This window comes from Molothrus ater, chromosome 1 (assembly GCF_012460135.2).
Source record: "Molothrus ater isolate BHLD 08-10-18 breed brown headed cowbird chromosome 1, BPBGC_Mater_1.1, whole genome shotgun sequence".
Lineage (NCBI taxonomy): Eukaryota > Metazoa > Chordata > Aves > Passeriformes > Icteridae > Molothrus > Molothrus ater.
The window spans coordinates 136,713,300-136,735,559 of record NC_050478.2 but is presented as its reverse complement, the minus strand read 5'-3'; the positions used below and the strand labels follow the sequence as shown (position 1 = coordinate 136,735,559).

The 22,260-nt window shown below is 42.0% G+C and overlaps 1 protein-coding gene across 1 annotated transcript; it reads left to right on the top strand.

The window, feature by feature from the left end:
* Positions 1–140: 140 nt before the first annotated feature.
* SLC30A8 (solute carrier family 30 member 8) lies at positions 141–21,019 on the top strand. The gene is made up of 8 exons (XM_054516089.1): positions 141–417; positions 8,830–9,034; positions 12,898–13,036; positions 16,553–16,706; positions 17,227–17,413; positions 17,801–17,906; positions 19,519–19,653; positions 20,670–21,019. Exons 1-8 carry the CDS (start codon positions 338–340, stop codon positions 20,813–20,815), a joined length of 1,152 nt encoding a protein of 383 aa, XP_054372064.1. The 5' UTR covers positions 141–337; the 3' UTR covers positions 20,816–21,019.
* Positions 21,020–22,260: the final 1,241 nt, after the last annotated feature.

Sequence of the window (22,260 nt, the reverse complement as noted above, 5' to 3'; positions counted from 1 at the left end):
GGGAGAGCATGCACCCCCCGCGTGACCAAAGAGCAGACCCAGCATCAAACATGGAAGGAAAAAAAAGAACAAACAGGGAGGGAGGCCCAAAGTCTCCAATCTGACATGCTCAGCAAGTTACTGGTTGGCATGGGAGTGACGCCACCAGCACTAGGAAAGAAGCTTTCCCTCGCAGCTTCTCTCAGGTTTATTGGGAACATTATTCAAACATTTTCATTTTAAAATATTTGGCAGAGACTTCTGCATAAGTCAAGAGGACATTTCTGCCCGTATCGCTTCAGACAGAGAAAAGAGAGTTTAAAGGGAAAAAACAAGCAAAAACCCATTGACTTTCTTCATGGCTACTGAAAGGGGTCTTGAAAGAACTTGCCTCGTGCGTGAGAAGGACACCAAGAAGTACTCGTTGGCCCTAGACAGGTAACACAACTCTTTGTTTCCTTCACTGACATTTCTGTGTCAGAGCAATATGAGATCACCAATCTGCCAACCAGCTGCAGGAGTCAAAGTCTGGAGAGTTTCACCACGCATACATTTTACTACTTTCAAAATATTTTGTTCAATTTTTTTCTTCCAAAACTTTCTTATTAGATATTTGAAGCATTTACTAGACAGCAGTCTGATATGTCTGTGTCTGTGATGGATTGAACCAATCTACTGTTGAAGCAAGTGTCTCTTGCTATGTATTTTATAAGCTTAGTAGATTTATTGTAGGATGCAAAACCTCATGGATTATGCTGCAATTTTAGGCTGAATTATAATTGTGCTATTGACACCATGTTTGGCTCAAGGCTCCTTCATGCTTGAATGTCTAAATTATCCATTTGGTTTGAAAGAAAGGCAATGCTTTATTCTTGTGGATTGTCTGTTGGGGTTAATGTAACTCTTGTATGCCAGAGGTCTGGTGAGTAAATGCTTGCTTGAGTGAGGAAAGATCCTCTGAAATCATAAGATACTGTAGATGGGGTTAAAAAAAGAATATAAATGTCTAACACAAAATAGTTTTACAGTTTAACCTTTTTTCATTCTTCCTCTTGACTCAGACTAGCAAGTATTTCTAAAAGAAAATAGCTGCTCAGTTACAGCTTAGCACCTCTTGACATTTCCATTATCTCATTGGTTTTCGGGTTATTTATTGCTTGGCTCTCTTAAAACATGTGGGACAGAAACTTGGCGTAAACACTGTCAGTTCAAATGGAAATCTGTCTCTTCATGTTCTTATACTGGGGTCAGTGCCATCGCATTTTAGTCATTTGAATGTCTGGGTTATTATTTAAATATTATTTCATGGCTCCATAAATATAGATGGCACTGTCCAAAATGACTTCTGTGGTAATATTTATATTTCAAAAAGATCCCATACGATTCTGCAGTTCATTTTAGTTATTTGGGACAGTGGTTTTTTTAAAGTTTGCAATTTTGTGTGCACAGCTTCAGTGCTTGAGGTCCTTAGGCCCCTTGCAACCTCGGGACACAAAGGACAACACTGGGCAAACCCATTATATGGTCCCCTGAGACAGGGACAGTTGTTAGGCTGCCTTGTGAGGAAGCATTTTTGCCCCTGGATCACTGGTAATGGGGAATATCCTTGCTAAGCATAAGGGCAGGATGCACACCGGGGGTAAGAATCCCTGGCCTCTGATCCTCCCATCTGAGAGCTGACACACCTTCTGGAGTCAATTTTTTTCTGATAATTATTTCTTAATTTAGGATTGAAATTAGTTGGAGTGAATTGCTGTAGCAATTGCAATTTTTGGACTGATGCTGCAGCTACATGCAATAGCCCCTGAGCTGGAGGGCTGGTCCCAGGAGGGCTCTACAGTGGTGGTCCTGAGGTGGCTGAATGATGGAGGAGGTAGCTCTCCAAAATGAAGAGGACTTGTCATCCAGCCATGTGGCTTGTGTGCTGCTTCTCCATTTTGCTTTTTCTGCCAGATGAAATTTGATTAACTGCACAATTTCATTACTCTGTTCCAGAAATAACCAGAAATGGGGGCTGAGAGCCAGAGTCTCCCTCCTGTTGGAAAGAGCTGATAGCACAGGGGAAGCCCTTGCCCTGCTTCCCATTGCACCCAGCAGCTTGGGGTGCCAGCCCAGTGACACAGGGTGCCAGCCCAGTGACCCAATGTGCCAGCCCAGTGACCCAGGGTACCAGCCCAGTGACCCAGTGTGCCAGCCCAGTGACTCAGGGTGCCGGCCTGTGAGCCACAGCCAGCCCAGTGACCCAGGGTACCAGCCCAGTGACCCAGTGTGCCAGCCCAGTGATTCAGGGTGCCAGCCCCAGTGACTCAGGGTGCCAGCCCAGGGACTCAGGGTGCCAGCCCAGTGACCCAGGGTGCCAGCCCAGGGACTCAGGGGGCCAGTCCAGGGACTCAGGGTGCCAGCCTGTGAGCACAGCCAGCCCAGTGACCCAGGGTGCCAGCCCAGTGACCCAGGTGCCAGCCTGTGAGCCACAACCAGCCCATGAGGGGATGCAGCCCTCTGGGCCTGAGCTCACAGAGCAGCTGCCTTAAGCCAACAGTAGCAATAGGCTCATCTTAGCCTTTGGTATAAATTACCACATTTTTCTGTCCCCCATGTGTAGCCTTAATGAGCAGCTCTAATGCTTTCAACAGAATTTATTTTGCACACAGATTGCCTATTTCCTTGCCATCCCCCAGCCTCTTTAATAAATGCCATCATTGCAATCCCCCAGCCTCTTTTTTTTTAATAAATGCCATCATTACAATACACAGGGAACAAAACTAGTTTTATCTTGACCATGTGAGTAGGAAGCCTGAAAGCTGACTCCTTTCCCTGTACTCAGGGTTGTGGAGGAGAGTGTTTTGCACGTGCCAGACCTGTCTGTAGTCACTAGATTGTTTGGATGCATTAAGGCTTCCCATGTCAAACTTGAAATGCTTAAAAGGGGGTAGGCTTCAACTGAGCCCTCTGAAAGTCAGATCAGTTGTAAGTTTATAGTACAATTCATATTGGGAGGGACCTTAAGGATGTCTCTGGTCCAACCAGATTGAATAATGTTGCTCATGGTTGTCTCCAGTCTAGTCTTGAAAAAAATCTCTCAGGATAGAAACTCCACAAACCTTTCTGGGCAATTTGCTTCAATAGGGTATTAACTTCACAATCTTTTTTCCCTCCCCTCATATTCAATTGGAACTTGTTTCAGTTTATGACCAATGACCTCATCCTTACTCCATGTAGAGCAATAAAGTTCCATCTTCTCAATAGCCTCCTCAGGAATATTGGCAGGTTGCATCTGGGTGCTCACAAAAAGTCCAGTCCCCCAGAAGTGCTCCAGCCTTTAATTATCCAGGTCACCCTCTGCTGAACCTGCTCGATTTACTGATCTTTCCTGTGCTAAGGACCCCAAAGCTGGACATGATATTGTAGATATGGTCTCACAAATCTGTCTGTCCCAGGTGCAGGACTTTATATTTGTTCTTGTGAAATTGAGCAGCTCCTGTTGAGCTCTTCCTCCAGACTCCTCATGGCAGCCTTGCCCTCCAATCTATCAGCTGCACCTCCAGGTTGGCATCATCTGCCAACGTGATCAGGGTGCCCTACACCTCCTCCTCCAGGAAACAGAGGAAGGCATTACACAGGATGGGTCTCAGGACAGGACACCACTTCCCACCAGACTTGAGGAAGGTTATGAACCATAATGGTTAGAGGGTCTGAAGCTGAGCACTCAGAACCTCCTGCTTCATGCAAAACGTGTTATCCATAAGTCATACAGCATCTGTCTTTAAATTAGGTATGAACTAGGTCTCTGAGATGGTTTTGTATGGTATTTTCACAGTCAATGGTGGTATTAAAAGAGAATAAGTTCTTCTAATGACTAATCATTCATATTCTATTTTCTTTCTATTTGTTATCACCTATATAGTGATCTAGATAACCCTTTATCATGGTCTAGGTAACAGTTTGACCTGAAGTTTCCTCAAGTTTCCATGAATGAACACAGGCAAGAGTATTTTTATTTCTTGCTGGCAACAGATCACTGTAAATTGACCAGAAATACTCAATATTCCACTTCATAAATCAGTGGATTTACATCTGATTGTGCCAGCTATGCTATGAGCTAGATTTTGGGTTGATCCAGCATGGATTTGTTAGTATATTCTTTATCTGTCTTTATACTGAGATTTTGAATACCATCACACAAGTGAAACTCAAGGCTTTAAGTCTCAAAGTTTTGGTTTTTATTTTGTCTCTGAGACAAAAGACAAGGTGGGGAAAAACCCAGGGGTGGGCAATGCTGATAGCAGGAAAGTTGTGTGGAAGTGTTAGGGTTTGTCTTCATGCAAAAGTTTTAAACATAGGGCATTTACCTGTAGATTTTCTTGTCTATAGGCCTTGGACTCCTAACTGGTGCCTGTCTGCCAGGCTCATACCAGCAAGCAAAAAGTTTGAAGTGAACCTGGGAGATGATTTCTTCAGATGAAGAGTGATTTTCTATAGCAAGCACATAAGAAATATTTTGGTTTTTTTCTCCTTTACGGCAGGTGATACGAAAACTCTTACGAGATCAAAGAGTCCTCATCAAAGACAGGCTTTCCACCACTCCGTATCCTTTACAGAATCAATGCTCAGGAAGATGATAGGTGTTTCTTGTGATCTCTGGACTGTTTTAGCTGAGGGCCCTGTGGTTGCTCCTTTGCACTGGCTTGCCAGCTGGCCCAGTAGCACGCAGTAACTCAGCAGACTCAGCACACCCAAACCCAGTGCCTTTGTCCCCCTGCAGGTGACACCAGGACCCTGCAGAATGGGCTGTGTCTTCCCAGTACTGGCCATATGCCATCTCCATTATGCCCAATTCAGTTTTGTCCACTTCATCTCAGAAAGAAAATTAGAACCAAGGTAGTGAGTTACACGAAACAGAAATTAAATAGCTAGGGCATCAGCTCAGAAAATTGATGATTCAGAGGTATAACAATGATACATAAAATCATGAATGATGTGAGGCAGGTAAACAGGGAATAGTCAGTCATTTCTAACAGTATTAGAACTAATTAAAATAGCAGGAAGACAGCTCCAGAGTGACAAAAGACACATTACTTTTACACACATCATAATTAAACTGTGGAACTCAATACTTTTAAGCCAGCTGGGCTTGTGGAATAAAGATCTGTAAAGAGATGTTGGACAGGAGCTCTGGTTCAGAACTGGGGAACAGTATCTCTCTGGGAATGTTCCTCTTCAGTACTTTGACCTTATGTATTCCTTCATGTTCATGACAGAATTTGAATACTTGGCTACATGCACCTCTGGTCTCCAGGCCAGCTATTGTTATAGCAGAAGGAAAACTCTTCAGGCAGGTATTGTTATAGGGTTATGTAGAAGGAAAACTCTTGACAATACATTTATGAATACAGGGCCAGGCTCTCAAAATGAGGCACATAAGATAATAAGGCATGAATTCCTATCTACTGGAGACCTAAATGTATGCAAACATATAAATATTTGCCTTTATTTTGTACCCACAGTAAGGAAAAGGAGAAACTGGATGACCAGGTTATTAACAGCATCTTAAATACCTTGAAAATATTCAAGATTGGTACATCAATTAAAATCAGAATGGTGCCAGCATAAGGGAGGTGACTATGGCTTTGATAAATTTTTCTCTGAAGGTAGTTTCATTATCCTTTCAGGCAGCAGAAAATTACTATTTTCCCTCATGAAGGAGATGATCTCCTGTGGAAAGTGCAGTGATTCCACATTTTTCTCTTGTGACTGGGGAACTTATAATGGTCTAGGAGGATAGCAATTATTCCCACAAGCCTGCAGATCAAGGCACCCAGCAGTCCAAGGGAAAATAAACAGAAATGAAGTTGTAATAAAAAGCTATTGCTAATGATTTGTGTGAAATCTGCAATATGTATTAATATTCTCTGCTTCTCCCTTCCGGGCATGACTCAGTAGGAGCCTTTCAGTGACGTTCCCCTGACTATCTTTTTTACAAAGAAAATAGAATTTGAAATGGAGAAAAGATTATTTTTTAATCTGTGACTCTGCAATATGCTGGCACAGAGACCTGAAGCTCAAAGGCTACATCTTGCTCTAAAACACTGTGAAGGAATTTCTGGTCTAACAGAGCTGATCTTTGCACCTTAAGCTTTTGATTCACACTTTTATAAAACTGCCTCCTAGATTCTTAGATTCTTTTAATTAGTGGCAGGCAGCTTTTTGAAGAGAAAAATAATGGCTACATACAGGAGCTGGCAGGAGTTTTCCCAACTCATCAGGCCAGATGCTGTTCTGCAAGTTCAAAGGGAGCAGTGAATGCTCACCACCTCTGGCAACCAGGGCACTTCTATTTAGGTACCCTTTAGACAGAAAAATGTGACATTTGTGGGTTTATACAGTCTCTGTTTGCTTTTGCATCTGTCCAGCAAGATCTGGGGACAGAGCTTTCCTGCCCTCAGTGATGCCCTGAGGCTTTGTTAGTTGACAGAGAGACTGAAAGACAAAAAACAAAAGAGAGTGAGATCACAGAGCGACCTATTTTGTTAACAGGAAAGGACTTGGTGGCTCAGAATATGCAGTGGTAATTTTGGCATTCCTGCCTGAGAGGCTGTTGAGCTGATCATGACTCATGTCATTAAGATGATTTTAATGTTCAATGCCATCTGATGAAAATTGAGGTAAGGGGAAATTAATTTTACATGAAAACGATAGAAAAGCATTGGAAGTTAACTCCAGAGAGAGATCATGAGAAAGAAAACCTTGCCTGCCCTGATCTCCAGGGGAGAGTGAGAGAACTACAGCATTTTATTCAGCCATCTGGAAGGAATTAATTTGTGGTACCTTCTGTGTCTAATTCATCAGTAAAATATTGTACAAAAATGACACAGTGAACCCGATAAATGTAAAACTAAAGGACTGGAGAAGGACTGGCTGGTGGGCACCCCAGCTGCCAGATGGGCAGCCCATTCCCTAGACAGTCCAACTCCTATTTGTTTGTTGATGTGAGGAAAATAAAGGAAAATGCTGACAAAAGGACTAAGAAAATTCCCTGTCTCCAAGCATCAGACATTAAATGTGACCAGTTGCTGTTTCACACAAGCTCCTCACGTACAGGGGGAATCAGTCACCTCCACTGAGCAAACAGAGGCCACATGCTAACCTGGCTGGGAAACTGGCTGACTCAGGGGAACGTGGCACCCTTGGCACATCTCAATATTTACAGAACCAAATCCACATTGATTATCTACACTTGCAGGGCTTGGCTGCCAAGGTGGGTCAGCTCTTCTTTCGTCAGTACCTCTGTGATGCTGATGAACGCAAAAGGCCAAGACATCAGCTCTGCAGGTGCCTTTGCCTCTTGCCCACCAGTGTGGGGCATCTGGCAGGACTTCAAACCTGCTGAGCAGCTGCAGCCCCCTCAGGCCACCCAAAAGAAGCAGCTGGAAAAATCTTGTGATTTCAGTACAGTTTTTTTCTGGACAGACTACTGCAGGTTGGCAGCCACCAGCTAATTTCTTTCCAGTGAGAATTCAGGCATCTTGACACTTCTACAAACAGTGCAGAAACACTAGAGAAAGTCACCAGGATTCATGTTACTTCCTGGAGCACAGGTTTCCTTCAGCTGAAGAAACAATTCTTCTTAGTCCCAGAGGAAAGTCTGAAGTCAAAATGGGGAAGAGCCACTGCTATTACTGGGGCAACTAAGCCCAGTCCCACATCCTGTCCCCAGGCTAATTTGGAAAAAAAGCAGTGGAGTTTGCTGTGTTCCTGGGTAGTCCCTGCACACACAGACCTCAAACAGCTGCACCATGTGGTTGTAGGGACTGTGCATGTGCATCTTGGCAGAATTCTCCTTCTGGTGCCACAGGCTCAGAGCACTCATCACATTAGGAGCAGCTCTGGCAACAAGGGTTGTATTGGGAGAGACAGAATGGTTTTAAGTCCCCCTGGGAGGGGATCTAGAGGGGTTTTTTTGCAATTTGGGCTCTTTTCTGTTGAGAGATAAGGAAAAGGGAACATCCTTGCTCAGCAAACCACCTTGGGGCCTCCCAGGGGGAGTCTCTTGGTTGCTCTGCTGAGAGCACCAAACATCGTGGTCATCCAGGAGCTTCCACAGCTGCTGTGCAATGAACTTGGCCACAGACCTCTGTACCTCTACCCTGTGTTTCCTGTGCAGGAACCCTGAGAGGCACAATACTGAGGTTTTGTGGCAGAGCAGACTTGGCTGAAAAATCACTTTGTGATGGAGCAATGAGATTTTTTTGTCTAATATTTTCTATGCTCAGGCTCTATGCTGAGGTGGAATTTCTTTATTTCTGTTTCTATGCTGGAATATTGGTAGATTTTGTACATATGTGGAAATTTGAGATAAAATAGTTCTGTGTGCAAAGAGAGGAGAGAAATATTTTCAGCTGATTATATTTAAGAAAAAGAAGTTTAGGGTGTTTTTTTGACTGGTCTTCCTGACAAAGCTGTTGGGAATAAAATCCTGATTTTTTTAGTAGAATTTTTCCATGTTATGCTGAACTTGGTAGCTATTTGCATGAAGTACAATTTCTTTAAAGTCATGTGGTGTGCGTGAGATACACAGCCTAAGAAATCCACCCTGTGCTTCATAAACTGCTAAATGATGTAGGAGAGCCCAAAGAGCTGGGAAACACAGCCAGAACACTCATTTCATGTGCAGCTCCCTCCCACAGAGCCTTGCTTGTGTAAGCAAGCCTCTTCTGTGACCTGCTCTGCTGTTCCCAATGCTGCTTTTATCCTTTGAAAGCATTAATTACATCATTTCTGGGGCTGTAGGGCCAGATGCCTGAATAACCAGGGTTTTTCTTTTTTAACCTTCCATTTCTTTCTATCCCAAAGGATGAGCTGGCATCAGAAGAATTCAAATGAAGAGACGCAGCAGCAGGAAGCAGAAGTTACAGGAGCTAATCCAGCATATCACTGTCACAGCTTCTCCCAGGCCTATGAGAACAGACAGAGGGAGCAGCATCAAGCCAGGAGGAAGCTCTGTGTAGCATCAGTAATTTGCACCTTCTTCATGATTGCTGAGATAACAGGGAAGTATGTGTGCTCAAAAAGAGCCCAGTCTGGTGCCCAGCACAGCCACATCCTTGCCTTGAGTGCACTCTGACTGCAGGGACCATGCCAGGGGTGAGCCCACCTGGCACTAAATAACTCTCCTTTGTCCCTGGTCATTAAAAGAACTGGGGGGAGGAGAGGGTTTAAGTGAAATTATCAAAATATTTTCATATATTCACTCAAGGATTTCATCTGGGTAGGAGTACAAAGATCAGTTAATGGTCTGAACTGTTCTTCCAGGTCTTTGAGCTTGACTGATGCATGTCTTGGCATCACAAAGGTTTTCCAATAAATTGAGCTATATCCTTTAAAAAGATTAAAAGATTTTACATATTTATCTAGGGCAATGAGACCTCAGCACTGATAGAGGCTGCTAGCAGTAGGATCTGAAAATAAATGCAAGAGTCTTTTCAAAATCCAGGGAAATCCAGGGCCAGATTGGCCATCTGTTTTTCTACAGCTAAGTCAATGTATTTATATCAGGGCACGTTTATCTTTTAAATTGGCCTGCTGGTGTGCCTCTGCATCAATGGAAGATTATTCCCCTACCTAATTAGCTGTCACTTCTGGACCCACCCTACAACATGCAATATAAGTATTTGGCTTGCTCATAGAGTATTGGCTTTCATTTTGTCTCACTGCTCTGCTCTCTCCATGGATTCTGTGATATTTATATCCACCTGATAGCTCCTGGCTCTTTAATTTGCCCTTCCCTGCAGTGAGATGAGGTAAGGGAGGCATGGGGAATCCCACAGACTTTTGCCATATGTGTTCTGGCCAATGTAACAAAAATCAGCCAGGAAGGCCTCTGAAACCCATATTTTCCCAGCTCAGACATCTCTGGAGCCCCATGAAAATGAAACAGAAAGGCTTTGTCTTCCTTGCAAGTGAGAAGTGGAGGCACTGAAAGAGTTGCCTGCATTTCTGCCTTCTCCTCTGGCTGCTAAACCCAGCAGGGACTTCTCCAGCTCTTCCCTCCCACGTGCTCCCTCTGCATGGAGCCCTGTTGTTTGTAGGTCACGTGCATTTCCCCCATGAAACCAGTGCATGCTGCTAATCCCCATGCAGTAATTCCCAGTAATGCATTATTAACAAAACCATCTAATCAGTAGGCTTAAGTTTGGTGAATGTGGCTGTGCTAGAGGGTAATTGGAAGGACAGATGATATGTTAACTAAATGTTTCATTTTGCTTAATGAATCATGCAGCTTTTTTGCAGTGACAGCTTAAGTAACAGGCTTGAAGGCCGTTTTGCTTCAGACCATTAAACTTTGACAAACCAGTTATTAACTGCAGTTACAGACAGCTCTCTGTGGAGACTTTTGTAATTATGAACCATACATTTAATATTTTTAATCATTAGGCAAGACTGCTGTGCCTGATGATTGACCATTGAGTGACTGACAATTTCTACTGCTTGTGGTCTATAAATCTATAAACATCCATTATAGGGAATGGTGAGTCTTAAAGGCCACTTGTTGGGAGTATTGATAAAAAGCTGTAAAAGCCTATAACTATGACACTTATTTTACTCCTGAAGATAAAGAGTATCTTCCCCTCCCTTCCTTGCCCTCTGAGGGCAAACAGCTTCCGTGGGAATTATTCTGCTAAACAGAAGAAACAAAGCTGCATCACTCTCAGAGAGGTTGAAAAGTTGTGCTTCTTTGAATGCCTAGACCTTTCCATGATATTTTTCTCAAACCATCTGTGCTGGCCATTCCTGCTTTCCCAAACAGGGCACTGCTGGTTGAGCCTGATACACCACTGACTCTCTTGGAAAGACAATTACCTTCTGCTCTTCTAAGGCAGATCCATCACAATCTCCACAGATCTGGAGGTCAGAGCAGTACCAAATCAGTCAGACCAATACTACCCAGTGTGGAGCCCAGATATGAAAGTGCTTTCCAATGATTTTTGGTGGTTAAGGACCAAATGGATTTCAAAGCACTTCCACTTGGGCAGTAGAAAGAGAGATGAACACTGCATGTGGTCTCATGTCAGAGCAGGACAGAAAAACTTGAGCAGTGAGACAAGTTGCTAAGTTGAGCAGACTGAGATCTCTGAAACTCACCCAAGGCATTAGTTATGCCAGCAATACATAAAATAATAATTTGCAAACATTTTTCAAAGGTAGTAGGCTAGCAGCAAGCTTTTGAGATGCTCTTCCGCAGAACATGGAAATAGAGTATATACAATGCAATAGGGTTTTGCCCACAGCTTGTGATCTACATATTTGTTTGCTGAAAGATACCTGATGCCTGGGTTATTAACATCTGGGCACTTCCAGACAAGCCTTCTTCCCCCTGCTCAGCAGAACCACCTCCCTCTTGAGATACAGTTACCCTGAAAACAGTGGAAGTCTAAGAAATGTGCCATGACCAAAAAGTACGTGTGCTTTTACACTTGAGCATGCTCTGGGAAATATTTATTCTGATGAATTTTTCATTTTACCACAAGGAATGAGATGCCCCCAAATTCTGCAGCCATGTTTTCTCCCTTTTGGGAAGTAACTTTGAGCAAAATTCTGTGCTGAAAAAAACTTATGGTGTTAGGTATTCTAATCTAAAATATGCATACAGGAGGAAATTAAACAGAAAGTCCATCCTGCTGGCATGAAAATGCTCCAACTATAAGGAAACAAGAGATATATCTACATGTCCTTTTGGCAGTGGTATGCTGCCAAAGATTTGAATGAGGCATTTTATGATGTTTTTCAGGATTCATTAATTCTCATACAGGTTGTGGCCAGGAGAAATGAGTGAGCTGAAATTAATTAAATGACTGAAGAATGAAAATGCATTGCCAAATGCAGAAGATAAGTGTTTTGGCTTTGTTATTTCACATCTCCTTTTTTACCTTTGTGCTTTGATGAAAAGATTCCCCTGCTGTAATATATTGGAAGGACAGTGTCCTCCTGTCTGGGATCCTCATCTCCTGCAGCCACCAGAGGCTGGGGAAGTTTAATGCAAACTTTTAGTTTATTTGGATTTGCCTTTAGCCCTGAGATATGGCTAGAAGAATTTGGCAAAATAATGACATTTAGCTTACTGAGTAAAAGAAAATTAAAATATGATTAGAATAACCCAAAAATATTTCAAATTGGTGGGTTTTTCCTTCAGAATCCACTTAAATCCAAACCCCCACAGAGTAAAATTATATTCAGCACATATTTGAGCTCTAGCAGGAAAGTTAAGTCATGCATTACAGATTCAAAATGATAGATTGGTCCTGAGAACAGAACATTTTTCTCTATGTCCTCACTAAAATGGCTGATTGCTTATCACAGTTCTTCTACTGGGATCTTTCCATGTATTCCTGTTTTAGTGTTGCCTGTGACAAATAAACAGTCAGGCAGCAGGAAGAACATGCATATTTTCCTGTAACAAATAGGAAATTAATCCCACAAGCTAGGTCTCTGAACTGTTGTACATACATAAAAATATCGGTGTTCTATGAAAAGATAGTGGGTGGATACTGGAAATGTGATGCTTAATACAGAATTTCACAAAAATATGGCTTTTCACAAAAAAAAATCTGATATTAAAATACTCAAACAGTACAATAGTAATGTGACTACAGAACTAATGTATCACAACTCTTACTGTTCTTAGGTAGTCTCTCTAACTAAGAAATTTGGCTTATGTATTTCTATTAATTCATCCCTTTCACTGCATGAACGAGGTACAAAGTGAAATTATCTTTGAAGAGGTTTGGGTCTTGTGTATGATGGCTGAAAATTGAGTGTTCCCTTTGATTCTCAGCAGAACAGGCCTTGAGTTGGATCTGGCTGGCTCAAACTCGTGAGCAGAGCTGTGACCCAGGTGGGTGTTTCTTTCACACAGGTGGGCAGATCGCCGGGAGCCTGGCAGTGCTCAGCGACGCGGCACACATCCTGGTGGACCTCACAAGCTTCCTCATCAGCCTCTTCTCGCTGTGCCTCACCTCCAAACCTCCTACCAAACAGTTCACCTTTGGCTGGCACCGAGCAGGTAGGAAACATGCCATGTTATGAACGTGTGGAATGAGAAAAGGAAGTTATCCTAGCCAGGGACTGGAGAACGTGCTGATGTCCAACATGGGTCTACAGGCATTTAGAGACAGTGTGCTAATGCTCCCACAGATCTCAGGACATGAAACACAGTAAACCAGTGAATTTTAAAGAAGTAAAGAATCACCCCTTATCTAAAAATGTCTTCCGGTTCATTATTTACCATCATTTTGGGGCTAACTTTGGTTGAAATAACAGTAACTTCTCTCAGTAACTTGAGTGTGTGGAGGACTGAGCGCTGAATTTGTTATGAAACAAGTTTCTGTAAAAGCAACAATAACCATAAAAATTAGGGTTTGCTCCATTTCTAAAGCAAATGATTAAATTATTTTAGAAAGTTTACAATGTTTTATTTGTAGAAAAATGAGATCCTTTAACATTTACCCTTTTCTTGATTCTCTCCTTTCACATCTCTTTATCACTGTTGGTTTTTATCAGATGAAAACAAGTTTTTAAATACTCTGTCCTCGACCTAAACCACCCATTTTACAGATGATACCTAGCACCAAAAGCCTGACAATCAAACTCAAGTGTTTTCAAAAAAGACAAGACACTAGCAAAATACTAACCATGAGAATCATTTTCTGGGACTGTGAGTCTGTTCAAGATTTAGACACCTAAATATGAGCACATGAGCACCTTTAAGCACAGGGTCCAAGTCTCTGATATTCAATAGAAATCTTGACTCCATTCAGCCTCCTAAACGTGGAAGTCCAGTGTTACATCCCTAGGATGTCAGAGGTTTAGGCATGGGAATGGCAGCTGTTGCACAAGACCTGTAGGAACCTGCACGAGGTGCCAAGCACAAAATCAGGGCCTGTCAAATGTGACCAGACACCCATAGCTAAAAGCCAGTGTTCCCAGTCAGCCAGTGAAGGAGGGAGTTGTGTCAGTCACCATTAATTTGATGTCCACAGAGGGAGCTTAGTCACTTAGGTAGTGCCTACAGGTAGGCAATCTGTCTAAAAATAAGTCTCATGTTGGATGTCTCAGAGCTCAGTTTTGTTGCTTATATGTAAATGATTTGTGCCATTTGGAATCCAGTTGTCACTCTGGAAGTCTGTGGGTCAATGATACACCTTGTGTCAGGCCATGCATGGAGATGTTAGTGTACCTCAAATAACTCCAGACACCTGTGCACCAGAACCGAGGACTCAGATGATAAATGCTTCAAGGATGTTCAGTAGCAAAGTCCAGAAACAGCTTCTGACTCAGATGTCTGTAGGCCAGGGATGATTGTAGCTGCAGAGAGTACCAGGGAAGGCATGTGCCATACTCATCCTGCCTTTCTGCAGCTCCCTAAGTGTATCCTACCAGCTCTGCTGGTGAGTGGGAGGTTCAGCATGGCCCAAGCATGGCTGGCATTATGTAGACAGCACACAGCTGAATTTTGCAGCCTTAGTAAACTACAACTTAACATCAGTTGATTTACCATTCCTTTTCACGTTTATTATCTCTTATCCTGGGGGGAGAAAAGTGAAAGAGAGACCTCTCTTGATGATGTAGGCAGGCTCAGCCACTTCATGTAACTTCATCCTCAGTCTGAACGAAATTATTTTTATTTTGTCATTGCAATGCAGAACTTCAAAACCAATCCTTTATTGTCCTTTTTATCCTGGTAGCAAAAAGAGCCTTGCATCAAATGTTAGAAGTTATTTAATTGCATTCCATGATTGTTATCCTGTTTCTTGCTTATTTTCCCAGCTATATTCTCAGTTTAATATGCAGGTGGGCACCTTAATAGAGCAGCTGAGGGCAGTCAGGTGGCAAAGTCACTCTTCACTGACTAGCAAGGTCTTTCAGGTGCAGCCCTCCATGACACTGGAAGATGTTTCTTCACTGCTTCTCTCAGACTGATAGATATTGTCATGAAAAGACTCTTCATGGCAGTGCTCAGGTTTAGCCATCTGAATGCCTCCTGCCCTCCATGCCAAAGCAGTGCAGCTACTTTCACAAACTCAGAAACACAATATTGAATAAGATTGATAGTGTGAGCCAAACTAGGTTCAGATACAAAACCTCTCTTGCACCTTAATTCTCCTCAGCTGTACTCAGAGATTCCCACACAATCCTACACTATTGTTTGCTGTGCTCTGTTAGTGCCAGTAGTTCTGAAAAAAAGAAACTGAGAACATCTCAAGTGAGGTATTTAGTGCTGCTGAACTGATCTGTAAGCTTAACTAAACTTTTGCCAAGATACTCCATTGAAAATTAATATGTAAAGATGACCACTAGCATGTTCTGTTATTGAGGATATGCCCAAATCCACACAGGTGGATACATGTGCTCACAAGAGCTTTTGGCTGCTTTCATGCCAATGATGGCACAGCCATCAACACCTTCAGCTGGGCCAAGTTTGCAGGGGTTCAACCTGCAACTTGCAGAAAAAAAAATTGTATGATTTATGTCTGCTTCTATCTACTTTTAAGGAAAACTAAATTCCCCTGTCAGTGCACTTTGATTTATTATTTTCCAGTTTTAGGCAAAACAGTTATTTGATAAGCTTTTGCAGCCTGCAAAAGAGGGGATCCCCATAAAATTATATTAAAAATCATAAGCTGTTTAAATGGCTTGTCAGTGGAGGTCTGTGCAAATGCTTTGTGGCTGTCTACTGCCTTTCACTTTACTGTGAGCTTGCATTTTCTTTGGTATTGTCTCAGTTGTTCTCATTTACCCATTCAAGTCACATGGCAATTACTAGTCCCACATCCTATTAAAAGCATGCTGCATGTTCATGTGCACTTCCCTGAACCTCTCCTATAACAGTGCAATAAAAGCTGGCCTTGGGGACTGGATTTATTTGAGCTCAACTCAAAGCCAATAGAGACAAAATTAAATTTTGCTACCCTGGGGAAAAAATAACTTCTTTTGTTCTCATCACAGCTGGTGGCACAAAAATGACTTTGTGGCATTGGCAGAATGAGTTCCAGGATAAGTTTTGCTGACAGGACCTCTTTGGGAGCTGCTACTGTCTCTCTGAAAGGTGAAGTGGTGAGAGGTGTGCAGGAACAGGGGAGGCTGTGCCTCTCTCCTTCCTTCAAACCTCTGCTCCTGTGATAATCTTGTTGGGAGAGGAGGGCTGGTCTTAATGGGTTTCACACCACAGTCAGGGACAGGCAAACTCCTTTTGCTCCTCCAGAACTCCCCAAATGATCTTTTACATCTCTGCTATTTCTTAGAATGTTGCATGAACTCAGCACTGGAAAGGGGACAGAAGTAGGGGCAGGTAGAACAGGGTTAGGCCTGCCACGTGCACAAGGCTACCCTGGGTATCCACTGGATTTGCTGTGATCAAAAAGGAGGTTGGCCCATTCTTTGTGAGCTTTAAGGCTGCCAGCATACAAGAAGCAGCTCTCCTGGCTGTAAAGCTCATACACCTGGAACCATTATCATCAACATCTTAAAATTTTTTTCATTCCTATTCTGACTGTTAAAATCAGATTTTTTTCATTCCTAGAAATTCTGGGAGCTTTGATGTCTATGATAATAGTTTGGATGGTGACTGGTGTGTTGATATATTTGGCTTGCATGAGGCTGCTACACTCGGATTATGATATTGATGCTACAGTGATGCTCATTACCTCTGCTTGTGCTGTGCTCACCAACATCCTGTAAGTTATTTTGTTCTCCTCTCATATGACATTGGAACCTTGAACCTGCTCCTGTAATTCAATTTAAAAAACTATAGAGAGATAATGACCTCAAAAATATTAAGTGTTTATGAGCTCCATGAGGATATGGAAAGGGGTCCAAAAGAGAGGTCCTGCTTCTCATTGGAAGTTGCACTTGTTCTCCTCCTTTCTGTTAGCTGCCACACTGGGAAGGAAAATTATGAATCTACAAACCCCAGGAAAAGATTATTCTCCATCTCACTTTTTATTAGATGTCAGAATATTCAAGAACTTTCTAGAAAATGAGGCCTCATTAATTACCCCATTCACAGGCTTTCTTGATTATGCAAATCACTGAAAACCTAGGAACTGTCTGCTCAGCCACCTCTGCATTTCTACTAAAGGTGTCAGATTTTACTGTTCAGCATTGAGAAGTGACAGGGGTGGTGATGTGTATGGCCTCACTGCTTTCAGAGATGCAGTAAATCCTCTGATATTTGCAGCTTTCCATCTCTTGCAGGCTAAGCCTGATTCTGCACCAGACTGGCCACGGGCACAGCCACAGGGCACAAGCCGGGGAAGGCACATCAGCCCCTCTGGAGCCAGCTCTGAGCAATGCCAGCCTGCAGGCAGCCTTTGTGCATGCCATTGGAGATCTATTCCAGAGCATTAGTGTGCTAATTAGTGCACTTATCATCTTCTTTAAGGTTGGTTTTATTCGTTCATTTGCCTGCCTTGCAATCAAGGATAAGTGCTATTTTCACAGCGTTGTGACACTAGGTACTATGTAAATATTTCCTCTGTCTTAATCATACACACTGTAATTGTATTAAAGAGAATTATTTTTGGGAACTGAAATAACTGTTGAGAGTGTAACCCTTGCTTCTTGCTGTTTCAACTGGATACTTTGGTGTCTCTCCCTTTCTTCATCTGCAGCATCTTCATTCCCTGCACTGAGGCTCCCTAACTGGCAAAGGGGGCCAGCACTCATTCTGTACTAGATGAATGGAATTTATTATTCTTTCATGCTAATTAAAAATGACAATAACCAACAAGAATGAAATTAACAAAGTGGTGTGTTCATATTTTTCTAGCCACAGTACAAAATAGCCGACCCAATCTGCACATTTGTGTTTTCCATCTTTGTTTTGGCAACTACCATCACGATTTTAAGGGATATTCTAACTATGTTAATGGAAGGTAGGACCTGATTCCAGAATCAATACACTTGCATTTTGAATTTTTTTCTGTTGCCTTGTCCATAATTCTTATATATGTTTGAAAAAAGTAGAATAGCACATTTCTTTATCAGTTTCCAATAGTCTTATAATTCTGGTCATACTTTAAACCTACTTCTAATTTTAATCAAAATTGTTTTCTACCATTACATTGGGTTTACATATATGCCAGTTTTTGTAAAAAGCTTTGTACTGGTATTTTGCTAATGAGCTCTGAGTTGCTTTTGTTTGCCATATGTGTAGCATTTCTTTCTATCACCCCTTTGGCATATGAGATGCCTTCTCACCTTGTTCATTGTTTACTTCCTTTACCTGTGTGAAATATAAATCTTTGCCAAGAAAAAGTGTTTTGACTGTGCTTTGAACTGCATCAGTGAAATAGGCTGAGTGCAAGAGACAGAAGTTTAAAAGATTTTTTGTCACCTGAGTCCAGAAAAGTAAGCTGTTGGAGCTTTCCAGTTGCATTCCAGTGCATAGGGATAGACAATTCTCAGCACAGCAGCAGCAAGAAGAGCCAGGCTTAGCAATATTTAATCCTGTCAGCTATGGGCCTGAATATTTGATTTGCAAGGCCAAATGACTTGAGCAGTCACAGATGCATGTTTTTGCCTTACCCACATTGAATAATATAATGCAACCTCTTTCTCAGCTGTGAAGACATGAGGATTAAAGGGAAAAGTAGCTCTAAAAGTGCAGGTTCTGAATGGGTACTCAATGTGACTGCCTGCATGGCTATTTTTCCTCTCTTTCACTTGCACCTACTGCTGTTTCAAGAAATAAAATATCCATTAAAAACAAAAAATAAAATACCTGTTATAAAACATTGGTACAGGAGTTTCATTTAAGGGTTGGTTTGCTTTCAGTGATTGTGAGATAGAGATACTTCCATGTAGAAATGTACCTTGGCAAGAGCATGGCAACTGACTGAATTTTGGCTGCCAAAAAGCAGATCTCTTGGTTACTGAAAAAAAAAATAAAAAATCAAACTACCACGAAGGGGGAGCAACCCCTGACACTGAGGAGTCTCTTTTTTAAAGCAGTGACTCCAGCTTCTGCAAGCAGTGCTGACATGCCACAGTCAGCAGTGCTCTCTTGCCCTCTGCACCAAGCCCACTGTCCTCCTGGGGAACTCTCTGGGGAGTGTCCTACCTCTTAAGTAGAATATTCTGCCCAGAATTTTCTGAAAAGAAATTGGATGCTGGAGCTGCTGTTTCAGGCTACTGATCCAAGTGGAGCATGATGAGTTCATGCTGTTCATGGAGGCAGAGAGATGCACTCACAAAAAAGTTGGTGCAAAACTGTGACGTGATCTGTCTAAACAGCTCACTACCTATGTAAACTGGACATTCAGACTGTCCCCTAAAACATGCATGAGTCTCAACCTAGAAGTTTAAACCAAAGGATGAGATTATATAGCACAGTGAACTCTGAAATAGATGGGCTTTCCAAAGCATTGAATACTTTTATAAAAATGATACATCTAAGTGAATAAAGGTTCGTAATTCATTTTCCTCTATTGATCACAATTCTTATCCCTTAAAAATCTTGTTTTTCCATCAATTTCTCCTTTTCAGGAACATCAAAAGGTTTTGCTTATGATGCTGTAAAAGCAAGAATTTTAACAGTTGAAAAAGTGGAGTCTGTTCACGACCTTCGTCTTTGGTCTCTGACAATGAATCAAACTGCTCTCTCTGCTCACATTGCCACAGGTCAGTCAATTTCTGTAAGCAGGGAGTAACTATTCAGCTGCTGTCTAGCAAAGGTCAGTCTTTCTTGATTCAGATTAAGCTGACTGTATATCTGTTTCTTGTTAAAAAAAATCATCATAATTTTGTTGGAAAAATAAAATCAACAATAATAGCAAATAAAACTCTCAGATCCTCCTCCCAGAAACCTTGTCTAAACAACAGGGACCTCAACTTAGCCCAAAACTTGAAAACTTGAGAGGCTGTGGAACAAAGAAGTAAATAACAAGATATTTAAAATAAATTAAATGAATTAGACTCAAACCAGATTTTTATCACAATTCTGTCAAACTTGAAAACTGTTGATCTCTACAAGAAAATCTTACAGGGCCACTATGCATTCCTGGTGTATCTTCAGAAGTAAAACCATCTTTAAAAATAGATGGAGTTTAGAGGTAGCTCGAGTTCATCTTTTAAAATTTTATTTTAAATTGTAGTTTTTATCCCAATTGACAAACTGTCATTACTCAGGTCAATTTTCTTATCTGTCTGTCAGCATTTTATGCATTAAGAAAAAAAAGCCAGATGTGTTTGGCCAAGGTCAGGGCTAGAGATGAAGTCCTCCATGGAGTCCCCACTTTCCAAAAACAGAGGGTCTATCAGCCACCCAAATCACTTGGCACTGCTGCTACTCCCTGACTGGATGAACTAATCTTTATTAAGTATTTCTGCTTTCCTCCAGTCTTCTGCCAATCTGAATTTCTATGGTGATTACTTAACTTAGCTTAACTCTTGCCAAAATCGCATATTCCAACCACATTTGAATGAACAAAGGTTTGCTGACATGGAGGTTCCTGAAAGGAGGATAAAAAGGACAAGAAACTCTTTTCAAACAAACTTCTTGTTAAAAGTTTCTCTTCTAGAAGTATATAATATCTATATTAGTTATCAATGTCTATAATATAGAAATATTATCAAAAGTATTATATAAAGTATTATCAAGATGTATGTTTTGATTACTTTCTGCTTGCTATCTGCAGCAGACTCAACAGACAGCCAGAAGATTTTGAGAGATGTTACTCAAGCCCTGTTTGAGCAGTACAGCTTCCACTCCATCACCATTCAGATTGAATCAGGGGAGGATCAGAAACCAGACTGTGTCTTCTGCCAAGAGCCCAGGGATTAAAGGGAGCACAGCGCTATGCCAAATAACCATCACCCCTCTTACAGGTCAATGGAGGCTGTATGTGCTGGTTGAATGTAATTGATTAACAGCAAATGGTAATTAGCTGACATAGCAAGCCCTGCCCTTGCAAGCAGAGTGTGGGCCTTTCTTTGTTGGTATCATCTACCATGAGAGAACAAGTATTAAATCCAGCCATTTGCTAGATTGCCTGTCCATCAGCTGTTTCTTTCAATTACAAGAGAAATATCTAAATTATTCTTGACTAGACCAGCAGATTGGCAGTAAAGCAACATTCAGAGTGACTGTCTGTAATTACAGGTAACAAAAACTAATCAACATTCAAATTACCAACAGAGAGATTATCACAGCTGTAATTAAATGTGAGGTTGATGTTAGCAAACTCAGCACTCACTCAGGATGAAAGAGAAAATTTAAATTACCATAAGAGTTGAAGAAATCTGGGGAAGAAAGTGATGATGTTTTCCCTGCCTTCTGACAGACACTCCTCTTCCTGCCTACCAAGGGAAGTATCAGACAGGTACTATGGATCACAAGAGAATGGATGTCAAGAGAAAGGCTCACAAGAGAGTTCATTCCATTCATACTTGGCAAACAGCTCTTTGGTTTTTTTAGCTAGCCCTATTTATGTTTTCAGCTAGCCTTCAGGCAAGCTCTTTTCTGCCAGGCATAAGCAATATTCTGAACTATTAACCCATAGCACCATGATAATTTATGAGAGAAGGTTGAGGTGGGTTTCTGTGTGTCCATGTCACAAGGTACCACTGAGTCATGACAATAAAACAGACCAGGTGCTCTTAGAAATTGAAAAATAATTAGGGCAAGGAAAAAACTGGGATCCATTGTGAACATCCTGTCTGGTGTCACAGTTCAGAGTGGCCTGTGGGGTGTTACCCAGTGACACTACTTCCCTGAAGTTATACCAGATAATTAAAAAAACCCTTTGGCATATCACACAGCCATTGATTGTAAAGGGAAGTGACATGCCTCTTCTTCAGGTAACTAATTCCCACATTTCCTAACAAGATGTGAGTCGTGGCTTTCCCAGCCGAGTGTTTCCACTGAAAACACTCCAACCACTGCTCACTCACTCCCACATTCCGCCTCCCCTTCCCCTGTTGTGGACTGGAGGAGCATTGGAGGCAAAAAAGGGAAAGGTTATGGGTTGGGATAAGAACCAGTTACTGGAAACAGCACTGAAATAAGAAAATGAACAGAAACTGCAGCAATAGCAGTGACAAAGTATACAAGAGGCAAATGTTTCACATGTGAGTGCTCACCCCTGGCAATACCCCGCCCTGCTGCCACGCTGCTGACTCCTTTCCCCATCCCTGGGAATGATAGGAGGTGGTATAGAATAACCTCCAGCTCCCAGCCATGGCCCTCCTGGCTGCTGCAAAAATTAACCCTGCCCTGGCCAGAACCAG